Genomic DNA, 11,769 nt, shown 5'->3' with positions numbered 1-11,769 from the left:
ATAACTCTTCCAGGAACTTACACTTTCACTTTCCGTTTTGGACAAACTGAGGAATTGTCGCGTTCTAACTCAACCAGTCGGTGTGGTTTTCCCGTAGGTCGACAACAGCGTCGTTCTGCCACAAACAGACAAGGAGAAGCTTCCGAGTGCCCGATGATCGACTTGAATAGGTTGGAGGTGAACTTATAAATAGGAAAAACATCTTAAAAGTGTGTGTTTTCTGCTCGGTGTAAGTGTTTTATTCTTTGTTTTCAGGTGCGATCATGGCTGCTGAAGTTACTCCGGCGGTCGCTTTAAACGAAGGTGAGCGTTTATGTTCGCTTTTGGTATTATTCTTACGTCTTTGGCGTCCAAAGTGAGCAAATGTGTATAGTTAGGTTTCGCAGAGTGTTAATCACGTGATCTGAACTATCTGACTGGGTTGACAAAAGCTGGGGGGGAAAAGCCCCGTCCCCTGTGTGGAGGGAGAGAGAGAGAGATAAACATTTCTGCTGGAGTCTAAAGTCTTCAGTGTTTCCGTCAGGCCCAAGGATTGAGACAGAGACACTCCTTTAAAACAAATCGGACAACAATGAAGTGTAAAAATGATTTGCTGTGGTTGTATTTCACACTTTTCAGTAGTGGAATTAATAAAATTTAAGGTTTTGTTGATTGGAATACAATGATTATGTGGGTAGAATGTCTCGGAAATGTGTATCTGTTTATTCTTAGAAAATAAAATAGGAATAAAAATAGATTTTAACTGAAAAATTTGCAAATAGCTGAGTAGAATATTTTTTACTTAATTGACTAATTAGTTTTCTATCATTGTAGATTTATTTTGGTAGTAGAGGATTTTTTTTAACAGTCTCTTGTAATTTTTTAAACAATACAAAGACAAACAATATATACTTTTTAGTTGTTTTAGTTGTTAAGTGTCAAAAAAGTTTATAGATAGTGATTTCCCTTAATAAAGTAAATTGGGTAAAATTGAGAGCAGAATAATTTTCCGTTGTAGCTGTGTTCAGCTAGTTTGAGAGGAACCAGGTGTGTGTCCGGTGTGTCAGTGTGTTGATAAAGCCGTCATGCAAGTGTGTGACCTGTGACCTGTGATCTGTGCAGCGGAGGAACTGGCTCGCTCCCTGAGTGAAGCCCTGAGCTGTGGGGACGCACAGGAAGCAGTCAGGCTGTCGCAGAGGCTGTCAGAACTCTCCGTCCCCGTGTGTGTGAGCATCAACAGCCAGGCCTACCCACAGGACTCCATAAGGTAGGGCACTACCGCACCTGAACGGGCAGGCGTGTGTCAGTGTGTTTGACTTCACAACTACAATGACTGTAAGCTGTAGTTGATTGACAGGATCTTAGCCAGTCATAAAGGCAGCTCAGGTTGTTGTTTATTTGTGGAAGTGACATCATGGAATTGGTGTTTGAGGAAAGTGCTCATAAGTAACAAGCTCCAGAGGTTTCCAAGGTTCAAAGATGGACAAACTCTGTAAATAAGCAGTGATTGTGTACTTAACTTACTCACTGCTACCTAAGATAGCGTAGTAAGTACAGATTTATTTATACAGCGCTTTTCAAAACAAGAGCTACAAAGTGCCTCCCGTTCTGCCTGGTCCAGTATCATTTGATTGAGGTCAAATGAGGAACTTTGCTTCATACCAGAGACTATCCATCTTTTCAATCCATCTCCATTCTGATTGGACTCTAGAATTTGTCCCTCATTACTTATATTGAGCATTTCTACCTTCTTGCTCTTGATCCATCTATCTGGTCCTTTATTACGCTGGGACTCACTGTTGTGCCATTTGGCTTTTTGCTTATCGGGGTTCTGCACAGATGTGTACGTCCCGTTGTGTATTTAAACTATTCAGGCTTAATGTTGCCCCTCTGGGATGCATTTCTGAATGTCATCTGATTGAATCCTGCTCAGACTTTCACCACTTCCCTGACATTAAGATGGAACCTGTTTTTCCTCCTATTATGAGCAGATATCAGAACTCAGAGCTGATTTTGCTCCCCTCAGACTTTCAAATCCTCCTAAACATGAAAATGACTTTATCTGGGATCTGTTTTAGACGACGTCATAGTAAAGGAAAAGTCCCACTCAGCATTATAGAGAGAACAAAGGAGAAGGAAATAGTGTTGAAAAAGTTTGCGATCGTTATCGTTCATGCTGGGCTCAGAAGTTATCAATCACTCGTTGGAAAACGGATAACAAAAGTGTGTGCATGTTTTTTGACAGAGGTTATTAGGGTTGACTTTTTCCTCAAAATATGAAGCGCTGATAGCTTCCTACAAGTCCTTCAGAACCGCAGCAGGTTTCATCATAACCCTGCTGGCTCCAGCGTCGCTTCATTCTCTGCCTTTGCATCCTCAGGTTGAAAGTGGGCGTGGAGGATGCCCAATCAGATAACTACATTCCAATCACTGTTGTGGTTTCTCCGGTCATGACAATCGCACAACTCAAAGACAAGGTAATGTAACACTTATACTGTAAATGATGTGACTAGGACATTTTTACTAAGGATGAAGGAATTATGTTTCGTGTTCATCTATCCTTCAAAAATACAGATTTATGCTTTTAAATTAGATCAATGAAGACTTTGGGTTCCACCCGTTGCTGCAACGTTGGGTGATCGGCAAGCGGCTGGCACGCGATCAAGAGACGCTGCACAACCACGGCGTCCGTCAGAATGATGACCAGGTGTTCCTGTTTATCCGCTCCGCCAATGATGCTTGTCTCACCCGGCATCAGCAGAATCAGGATGAGAAGCAGCAACTTCTTCTGGGTCAGGACCACACACACACACACACACACACCCGGGGTGCAGTTACTCTGTTAAATGGTTGCAATTCGTTGGATCATTTTAGTGTTGTGCTGTCAGCCATGATTACACGTGCAAATACTGAATCAACCTTGTGCGGCAATCAAGGTTTATTGATCTTAATCTATATGACAGGCATCATGGAGTCAATGAAGCTCATACCGAGGGGACATGCCGGCGATGGGGCTATAGCTCCACCCACAGACAAGACTCCTCCCCGTCCACCTCCCAAACCCCCAAAAGCGAAACCACGTGTGGCTCCTAAACCTCGTGTAAGAATATAAACTATTATAGTGTCGCACACATTTGTGGTGTCACTAGTGCAACTGAGGCTTTAAGCGAGTCCTTGTGTGTGTGTACAGATCGGCTGGGCCTGTACCCAGTGTACCTACGTGAACAAACCAACTCGTCCCGGCTGCGAGATTTGTGGCGACGCGCGGACACAGGACTACCAGGTTCCTGACTTCTACAAGCCGGATACAGCGGAAGTCCAACGACTTCAGCAGGAACAGCTGGCCACGATGCAGTATCAACAGGTAACAGCGCCGCACAACAACACAACCGGAATGACATCAGTGTTTTCCTACCCGGTGCCTAGTTTGAATAAATCTCATACAGTATAATCCCTCCCTGCTGTGTCTCCTGTGTGACGAAGGCTTTGAAGGATGAGCGGGAGAGGAACTTCCAGACCCTGCGGGCCACGGATGGTCAGCCTCTCATCCCTAACCATGCACAGGTGGACTGTCCCGTCTGCTATTCTCCCCTGCAGCCAGGGGAGGGCGTCGTTCTCAGAGAGTGTCTCCACACCTTCTGCAGGTCAGACACATGAACACACCGCCGCTTACCTGTTGACTTCAAACGAGAAACTGTACAGAGTTATTGTTATTATATAAACAGTATTTATGTTTTAACAACAAATGTGTGTGTGTGTGTGTCCTGTTTTAGGGCCTGTTTAAAAGGGACCATATTGAACAGTCAGGAAGCTGAGGTTTCCTGTCCTGACGACTGTGAAAGCAAGTTGCAAGACCGAGAGATCAGCGCCGTAAGTGTAACAATGAGACGAGGGAAATCTGTAAATCCAGTCTGAATAGCAGCCAAACTTCTGTCTCTGTCTTTCTTTCTCTCTCTCTCTCTCTCTGACGACTGAACGATCACGTGTGTAGCTCCTGACAGAAGAGGAGTATCAGCGATTTCTGGAGTTGCGCCTAAACATCGCCGAAAGCTGCCTGGAAAACACCTTCCACTGCCAGACGCCCAACTGCGCGGGGTGGTGCGTCTACGAGGACGAAGTCGATGAGTTTCCGTGTGAAATATGCAAAGACACAAACTGCATTCTCTGCAGGGTACGTTTGTTACATTCATTTGACATTTTCTGTCTATCGAGTGATCGTTTCCCAAATCAACAGTCCACACTTCAGCCTTCGTTATTGTTAGTAGTATGTTTGTTGTGCCTGTGGCTGAGTCAGCTGTGTGTGTTTCTAGGCGACAAAGTCTATGTACAAATTTTCTGACTCAGAGTTGCCCACGGGACTTGGCTAACACGGTGTGATGACACATCGCATTAGCCTCGGCTTAGTGTCGGAATGTGTTTTCCAACTTTTGGGATTGTGGATTTTGTCCATCACATCTTACATTAAACTCACAATAAGAGCTGAAACCGGAAGGCCGGCGTAAACATACAGTTTACGTGCTCCTACCGCGCGCGTGTGTGTGTGTGTGTGTGTGTGTGTGTGCATAGCCAGTATGGGTTTGACCTCCAAATATCTAATGATGTCCTTTAATTGATGTCCACTGAGAAACACCTGAGCCACAGTGGTGCTGGAAATAATAAGAGAACTGATTTATTATGTCTTGTTAAGATGTTGGGGTGAACAGATGTGTCATTTTGTGTTTTGTGTTGTTGCATAAGGCATCCAATGTTAATGCCAGTATGTGTTTGCAGGCCATCCATAAGGACATGACTTGTAAGGACTACCAGGACGATCTGCGAGTCCGTGCAGAGAATGACATGGCGGCCAAGAAGACGAAGGAGATGTTGGATGTAGGCCACCTTTTGTTCTTCTGTATGGAGACTAATTCAGTAATACGGCGTAGAAGACAAAACCTCACGTCCCTTTCTTCTTGTCATTTTCTGTGGTATTGAATTAAGGGAAGTGCGCCGAAGATTCAAAGTGTGTTCTCTTCTTCTCTCTGTAGCGTTTGCTGCAGGACGGAGAGGCCATGCACTGCCCACGCTGCGACATCATCGTGCAGAAGAAGGACGGCTGTGACTGGATCAGATGTCTGATGTGCAAAACCGAATTATGCTGGGTCACCAAACAAGCTCGCTGGGGACCAAATGTAAACACACACACACGCAAACAAAGATGTAGAAATAGAGGAGGACACACTCTTATACTGGCACACACAGTGTTGTGAACTGCATGTTTCTAAGCGCGTGCCTGTCCGTTGCAGGGCTATGGAGACACGTCTGGTGGCTGTCGGTGTCGAGTCAATAATCAGTCGTGCCACCCCAACTGCCAGAACTGCCACTGACAACTGCACACCTGCACCAACACTCAACACACACCGACCTCAGCCGATCGCTTTGGGCTCCTCTATTGTCTTTTTGCTTTGTTTATCTTGACATATAGCAAAAGTAGTAGTTGCTATGGCAGTGAGGCTCACCTGTCTGCACTTGTGTGGTATCCTCAGGGGGAAGTACGTCCTATTGCGACATTGAAGTGTTTTTTGGAAGATATATGATTTACATCTGCTCAAAAAAAAGGAATATAGTTTGATGAGATTGTCTACCACTTTCGTGCTTATATGCTTAGAATACTTTTGTATGCATTTTGTTTAAAAAGCAATGCGTAATGGTACAAACGTATTTAAGCAAATACAGCAAGTCATCTGCTTGTGGTTCTGGGAGTTGATACTGCCTGATCACAGTAATCTATCGTGAAGGATATTGTTTTGTTTACATGTTATGAATGTGTTTTATTACACAAAGCTCGCTGCTCTGACCCACTGAGCGGTTGTGATTAGTTTTTGGAAGGGAATGCTGTATTTTTCCTTTCCTCAGAGAACAATACAGTAACATTGTACACTTACCTTTTTATGATGTTTGTTCCCTGGCCTGCAATATTACCGTCACTATCCATGGTGCATTGAGGCCATTATTGCTGGAGATACTGTATAATGGAAGCACTTACAGTCTCTGAAATGGCAAAGGGATAAAAACTTCAAATATATCATTGATAACATTGCTCAGGGTTCAGCATCTGATTTTGAAGTGTGTGTGTGTGTGTGTGTGTGATTTGGAAGCAGTGTATCTACAGTGGGATTTACACAGAATGTCTTATTATAAACTAATGTCAGATGTAAATTTAACTAAACCCTCAAAAAAAACAGATTGGTTGTAAGGATTTTCCCTGTGTGTGTGTGTGTGTGTGTGTGTGTGTGTGTGTGTGTGTGTGTGTGTGTGTGTGTGCGTGCGTGCGTGCGTGCGTGCGTGCGTGCGTGCGTGCGTGCGTGCGTGCGTGCGTGCGTGCGTGCGTGCGTGCGTGCGTGCGTGTGTGTCATTCGACCATCCATGGATTTCTACGCCAACTGCACATGGTCAACATTTTCCACTTATCTTTTATTGGCATTCTCTTATATCACTTTATATTAGCATGGCATATTTATCAAAGCAAAGTAAACACAAAAAGGCAGATAAACGATTTAGTGCAATGAAAATAAAACAGAGTGCAGACATGTGGTGTGTTTCAATACTGTTGAACACCTACAGTACGATCTGAGGCACCTCACTAACGTCTCCCAACATGATCAAGGTCGCATTCAAGCTTTTCAATTCCAGTTCCAACAACTAATGTCCCTGTACGTTTAGGTTGTGTGTGTGTGTGTGTGTGAGCAAGTAAAGGCATCATTAGTTGACAGGTTGTCCAGTGTAGGTGACCCACAAACACAGCATGAGGATTCGGATGAATTCGGGTTGAGCAAAAAGGTATTGGAAAGTGTGAAACTCACATTTGAAATGAAGGACTTTAATGTAAAATGAGAGTGGCTATGATGTGCTTATCTTATTAAGACTTATTAAGTACGAAGCTGAATACCGATGTGTTTCGTCTATACTACGCTTGAATATGAATGAAAATGAACTGGACTTCCTGTTCCCCTCAAAGCAATCAGATTTACCCATGATGCGTTACAAATAAAGCTGAATCCCAGTTTTAAACAAAAGCTACTTCATTAAACAGTCTTAAAAGGTTTACAAGCTTTACTGATTTGAGCACCTTTTCAATCTATTCCAAAGTGACTTAGCGAAACAAATGTAGTGAGTCTAACCACGCCCCCTCCCCTCTGTGAGACCAACACAAAGACCAATGTGTCCGTTTCATTTCCTACTTCCTGGTTTCTCTGTGGCCAGGCATTGTTAGAGAGTGTGTGTGTGTGTGTGTGTGTGTGTTGCTGCAGAGATTTCATTGGCTACTCCAGACAAAATCCATTCTTCACCACAGTCTGATTCACAGGCACCTTTATCAAGTCTGTGCAACCCCATCACACAAGTTGAGTCCAAAGCAGCCTCTAGTTAACGTTTTAGCTTTAAAATGATCCTACGTCATATTCTCTGCGGCCTTACTTTGATCCTTCTATATAGGGTTTGTAAAAGGAACCTTAAAAAGGGACGCCAACCCTAAAACGAGGAAACGACGACATTGTGTGATAATATAACCTCAGAAAAGTGCCTGTGTTTCATGACAGAAGTCTCTCCACAGCTTAGAGAACTATAAAGTTAAGAAATGGGCCAGGAAATGATACAGAGAGGTTTCTATCAATCCCCTATTTGGTCTCAGTCCAGGTATCAAAAAGATGACAAGTGGGTTATGACCATACACACACACATATACACTCACAAGCATTCACTCTCTTTGTTGGCAACCATAGTGTGACCAAACTCCAGCGCCAATCTCGATGAGCTAAACATTTATTTACCATGAGATTATCCTATTACCAAATATAAATTACCTTAGATAAAGTCGCCATAAGGAACAAGTTCTGTGAAATATATCTCTTCATTGTTTTAGGATGGATTGATTCTTCATTACAGAACAGCAGGAGGCTGAAGTCTTTAAGGAGTCATGGAAACATTCCAAATCTGAGGCCTTGTAAGTCCCGCATCCTTTTTCGGGGCAGTGCACTGCAGAGGCCTCGGCGGCTCAAGGGAAGAGGTCCAGTTTGGGGGCCCACTCCAGTGCAGTGTTGACCACGGCAAGAGCCGCCGCCCCTAAAGCCACCGTCAGACCCATGACGGCCAGTCGGAAGAAGCGTCGTGCCGGTGAGGGCCGGGTCACCGTGACTTTAGAGCTCTCCCTCGAGCTCTCCAACGCAGCCTGTTTCTGGCGGCGGCGGCGACGGAGGACATAGTCTGGCCGCTGCTGAGTGGACGCTAGGTCAAAGTCTTTAAAGGTGGAGGCAGCCGTGCTACAGAGGCAAAGGGATGGAGACACAGAGAGACCAAAATACATGAGGGTGTAGAGGAAAGAATGCAGTGACTCAAACCGTTGAGCTAATCTATGACAGTGTCCTTTAAAGGCGAGGGTGTAACCGTCATGATGAAGTACCTTTCATGTGTGGCCGTCTCTCTCGCCAGCTCAGAGGGGGGGAACTGGACAAACAGGTCTCCTGCCCGACTGATGAGCGTCTCATACGGCAGGTCCTGGGGAATCTGAGACAGCAGGTGGTGAACCATGGCCATGTCGCATTCGCAATCCAACACTTCCTCTTCTCTGTACAGCACAATCTGCAGCACAACACGCACAGTGGATGATAGAGGAGAGTTATGAGGACAGGTGACGTGTGTGTTCATACTGCTTTAGGCCTACTAATGCAATGGTCTATCTAAATGCAGTCAGCTGTCTACATGCTACAGGCAGATGGAGCAGCTTTCTAGCATCTTACAGTTCTTGCAGTGGAGTAAGATGTTACAGTACATCCTTAAGTGTTCAGGTGAGCAGGATCTCAACGTGTGACTGTTTAACACAGACTTGTAAGCAGCTTCATACTGTTGAAAATCAGAGCACTTTCCAAACAGAGTCTCTCTGAGCGATCTGACCTTGGGAGATCATTCGGCCCAGAAATGTCTCTGGGGAGTCGACTGTTTAGTCCTCACTCCCGAGCTTCAAAGTAAAAACGGCACAGGCTTGCCAGAGTGAGATTTCTGCTCCTAAGGAACTAAGGAACTCACCACAGCAGCAAAGTAGATGGGCATCAAAGGATGGCAGGCGAGGAAGAAGTCATACAACCGCACAACGTGGCGGAAGTCTGACAGGACGTGGCCGAACCAGGTGATCAGCCAGCTGAGGGCGAAGACGGTGCCCACTTCAGCCCTGAGCAGCAACACATGACAGAGAGTCTTTCATGTCAAATGTAAACAATGAGTAGATCTGTTGGTACTGGAACACTGCAGGCAGAACAATCACCTACCAAGCACGAGTGAGTCATGGTGCTGCAGGGTTTACATTTAGATATGGGATGGCTGGAGTTAGGTTGGAGTGTGTTTAAACCTTTTAGACGGTAACACAACTTTGGGACATTCTGAAGGCATGTGATAAACACTGAGCAGTGCCTATCTGGAGCTCAAAGTCCCATCACGTCAGCTGTCATGTTGTTCCTCTGCACATTGACCTCCATGTATTGTACTATAAAGCTGAGTCACCACAGTTTTGTTTCCTTTCAGCGTACTGTAAACTGTAGACTCAAAACATTTCAGTCCCATTCTGGCACACTGAGAATTACGTAAGATTCCACTTTTGTTGGAATCGTTGCTGAAGCGATCTTTGTGTCCGTCTGTAAAACCCCCTCATTGATCCACATCTTAAAGCTGCTGTGTGTTGTGTGCAGACTTACTGTTGCATGAAGTCGTGCACCTCAGGATTGACCCTCTCAATGATGGGCATCAGATAGTTGAGAATGTGTTTAGTGTTGTCCATGGTGGGATCCATGAAGTCCCTGAGATAAAAAGAATGATTTAGACGACTGAACAGGAACAACTGAGGAGGCTCTGTAGGATGATTGAGGGTGTAGAGGGCAAACACCTGAGGTGATGCGTGGACAGCTTCTCCACCAGAGCGGTTGCTAGGCGCTCTCCCAGGACCAACAAGAAGGTAACAACGATGTCATGGTATCCTTGGTAGTAGTGCAGTTGAGGATTCCGTTTCAAAACTGTGAGAATGATGTCGATGAGCTCTTCCTGAAGGCCCTCCCTCTGCTCATCGGGCATACCTGCACATCAGCCCATCCATTAACAGTCAATACTTAGATACAAAGTCGCCACATGCAACTGATGACAATTTCTGAGTTGCAGTTAACAGATGTGTTCTGCTCACCAGGGGGGAACCTTCGCAGAGAGCGCTGCACATCCAGCAGCACTTGGTTGTAGTCCTTGTTATTCTCTCGTTCTACCGATTCTGGACGGGACATAAAGCCATCAGCGTCACTAAACAAGTCACTAAACAAGTCAAAACGTGTAGTAGAGGCTCCAACCTGCTGGGATGCCAACACCATTATGATAATAGACTACATTTAAAAGATACTGCATATACTGCAAAAAGGGAGATTCACACACACGCACACACACAGAGGAAGTGACAGACGTGTTAGCGTCTCACACATGCGTGATTCAGAACCAGTACAGACAGACAGACAGTCTCCATTTATACAAATTGTTTTATGCAAATAGACGAGACAGATCCTCCACAGCCTGAAAATGGTTGGCTGAAAGATACTTGACACACAAATCGTCTCTTTGCTCGACACACACTTGATTGGCCAGATCAATGAGGATCTAGGAGGCTATTTAGCTCATCAGGTGTATACATGCCTATATCACAAGCATCTGTGTTGACAAGGGCACCCCAGTCTTCGTCATGATGATGATGATGATGATGATGATGATGAAGGCGTGTCTGTGTGGGTGAAGGTCCTACCGTTCTCCTGCTCCAGGACTTGTGCGGGGACGTTGAGGAGCCGAGGCCATACTTGACAGCGGATCTCGTCTGTTAGCAACCCGCCCTCGCTGATGGCCATCCGCCTCAGAGCTGCTACATCCACCGGACACACACTCAGGGCGTGTGTGATGTCTGCCACTTTCCTCCTGCGTCTGGAGTCCCAGCCTAACACATACACACACAGTATTGACTTTGGTTTGTCATAACTTTGAACATGTCACGTAGCAGCGGGCATGTGACCAAATCAGCAGATGTTAGCACGGACGCTAACTCCAGCTAGTCTTGCGTTATTCGTGTTAAACAATGTGTTGTTTGGATCCGCAGGTAATTTCCCGTGACTCATCCCACCCAAAACAGAACCAACTGACTCAGATGCGCCGGTTTACCTTGTTTCCCATTCATTGGCGACGAGGTGCAACTTCTAGATTTCTTCATTTTGTCTCCACTCCTTTGCGTTCAGATAACGTTCCTTGGCATCTTCCTTTTGTTTGGCTAACCTCCGTTTAGCCGTTGTTGAACGCCAATTGAAGGCTACCAATCACACAGACCACACAGAGGCCTTGTTGTTAGCTGTACAGTGTTAGCTACATATAAAGCTAACACCACAACGTCCGACTTCCGAAGCCGTTTTCAAAACAGCCATGATAAATATGACTGCTGTTAAACTGCGTGCCGCCGAGTCATGGGCGGCGCTTCAATTTCAGTGATGAAATGGCTACATGTTTACATCGCGACCTTACAGGAGGCGTCAACGTTAGCTAGCTGCCCTGCCGCTCGAGCTGGATGATGACGTTTGACAAGAGGATGGGAGGGGGGCGGAGGAGGAAAGGGAGAGGAGACGCGCGTGCTGGAGGAGGAAGAGGAGACGCGCGTGCAGTGGGTAACAACTACAATAACAATGATGATGATGATGATGATGATGATTACGATTCTTATCATTCTTTTCGTTATTCTTATTGTTATTATTATAA

General features: G+C 45.3%; 2 protein-coding genes across 3 annotated transcripts; one reads left to right on the top strand and one right to left on the bottom strand.

Annotated features, from left to right (window-relative positions):
* The first annotated feature begins 16 nt into the window (after positions 1-16).
* On the top strand, positions 17-6,780 carry rbck1 (RanBP-type and C3HC4-type zinc finger containing 1). 2 transcript variants are annotated; one of them, XM_076140986.1, is made up of 13 exons: positions 17-170; positions 256-303; positions 1,102-1,246; positions 2,360-2,456; positions 2,573-2,771; positions 2,943-3,079; positions 3,170-3,343; positions 3,463-3,623; positions 3,753-3,849; positions 3,971-4,150; positions 4,750-4,848; positions 5,004-5,147; positions 5,262-6,780. In XM_076140986.1, the coding sequence occupies exons 2-13, from the start codon at positions 264-266 to the stop codon at positions 5,340-5,342; spliced, it is 1,554 nt and encodes a 517-aa protein (XP_075997101.1). In that variant the 5' UTR covers positions 17-170; positions 256-263; the 3' UTR covers positions 5,343-6,780. The 2 variants fall into 2 exon arrangements, with proteins under 2 accessions (XP_075997101.1, XP_075997102.1); XM_076140987.1 differs by having other exon boundaries at positions 23-177.
* Positions 6,411-11,581, bottom strand: tbc1d20 (TBC1 domain family, member 20). Its single transcript, XM_076140989.1, has 8 exons — positions 11,185-11,581; positions 10,778-10,963; positions 10,178-10,258; positions 9,887-10,073; positions 9,699-9,800; positions 9,037-9,178; positions 8,414-8,592; positions 6,411-8,273 (listed from the first exon to the last, which is right to left on the bottom strand). Exons 1-8 carry the CDS (start codon positions 11,231-11,233, stop codon positions 8,009-8,011), a joined length of 1,191 nt encoding a protein of 396 aa, XP_075997104.1. The 5' UTR covers positions 11,234-11,581; the 3' UTR covers positions 6,411-8,008.
* Positions 11,582-11,769: the final 188 nt, after the last annotated feature.

The sequence above is a fragment of the Genypterus blacodes genome, unplaced genomic scaffold, assembly GCF_046128005.1.
Source record: "Genypterus blacodes isolate CSIRO-AG114 ecotype Tasmania unplaced genomic scaffold, CSIRO-AGI_Gbla_v1 ptg000017l_1, whole genome shotgun sequence".
NCBI lineage: Eukaryota > Metazoa > Chordata > Actinopteri > Ophidiiformes > Ophidiidae > Genypterus > Genypterus blacodes.
The sequence above is the reverse complement of the archived record's forward strand: the minus strand, read 5'-3'. Positions and strand labels throughout refer to the sequence as shown.

Excerpts from the sequence above, each read along its gene's own strand:
- rbck1 (XM_076140986.1), top strand. The coding sequence starts at position 264 with ATGGCTGCTGAAGTTACTCCGGCGGTCGCTTTAAACGAAG. Across the intron at positions 1,247-2,359 it reads TACCCACAGGACTCCATAAG|GTTGAAAGTGGGCGTGGAGG; the intron begins GTAGGGCACTAC and ends TTGCATCCTCAG. Across the intron at positions 4,151-4,749 it reads CAAACTGCATTCTCTGCAGG|GCCATCCATAAGGACATGAC; the intron begins GTACGTTTGTTA and ends ATGTGTTTGCAG.
- tbc1d20 (XM_076140989.1), bottom strand. The coding sequence starts at position 11,233 with ATGAAGAAATCTAGAAGTTGCACCTCGTCGCCAATGAATGGGAAACAA. Across the intron at positions 8,593-9,036 it reads CCATCTACTTTGCTGCTGTG|ATTGTGCTGTACAGAGAAGA; the intron begins GTGAGTTCCTTA and ends GTTGTGCTGCAG. Across the intron at positions 8,274-8,413 it reads GAGACGGCCACACATGAAAG|CACGGCTGCCTCCACCTTTA; the intron begins GTACTTCATCAT and ends TTGCCTCTGTAG.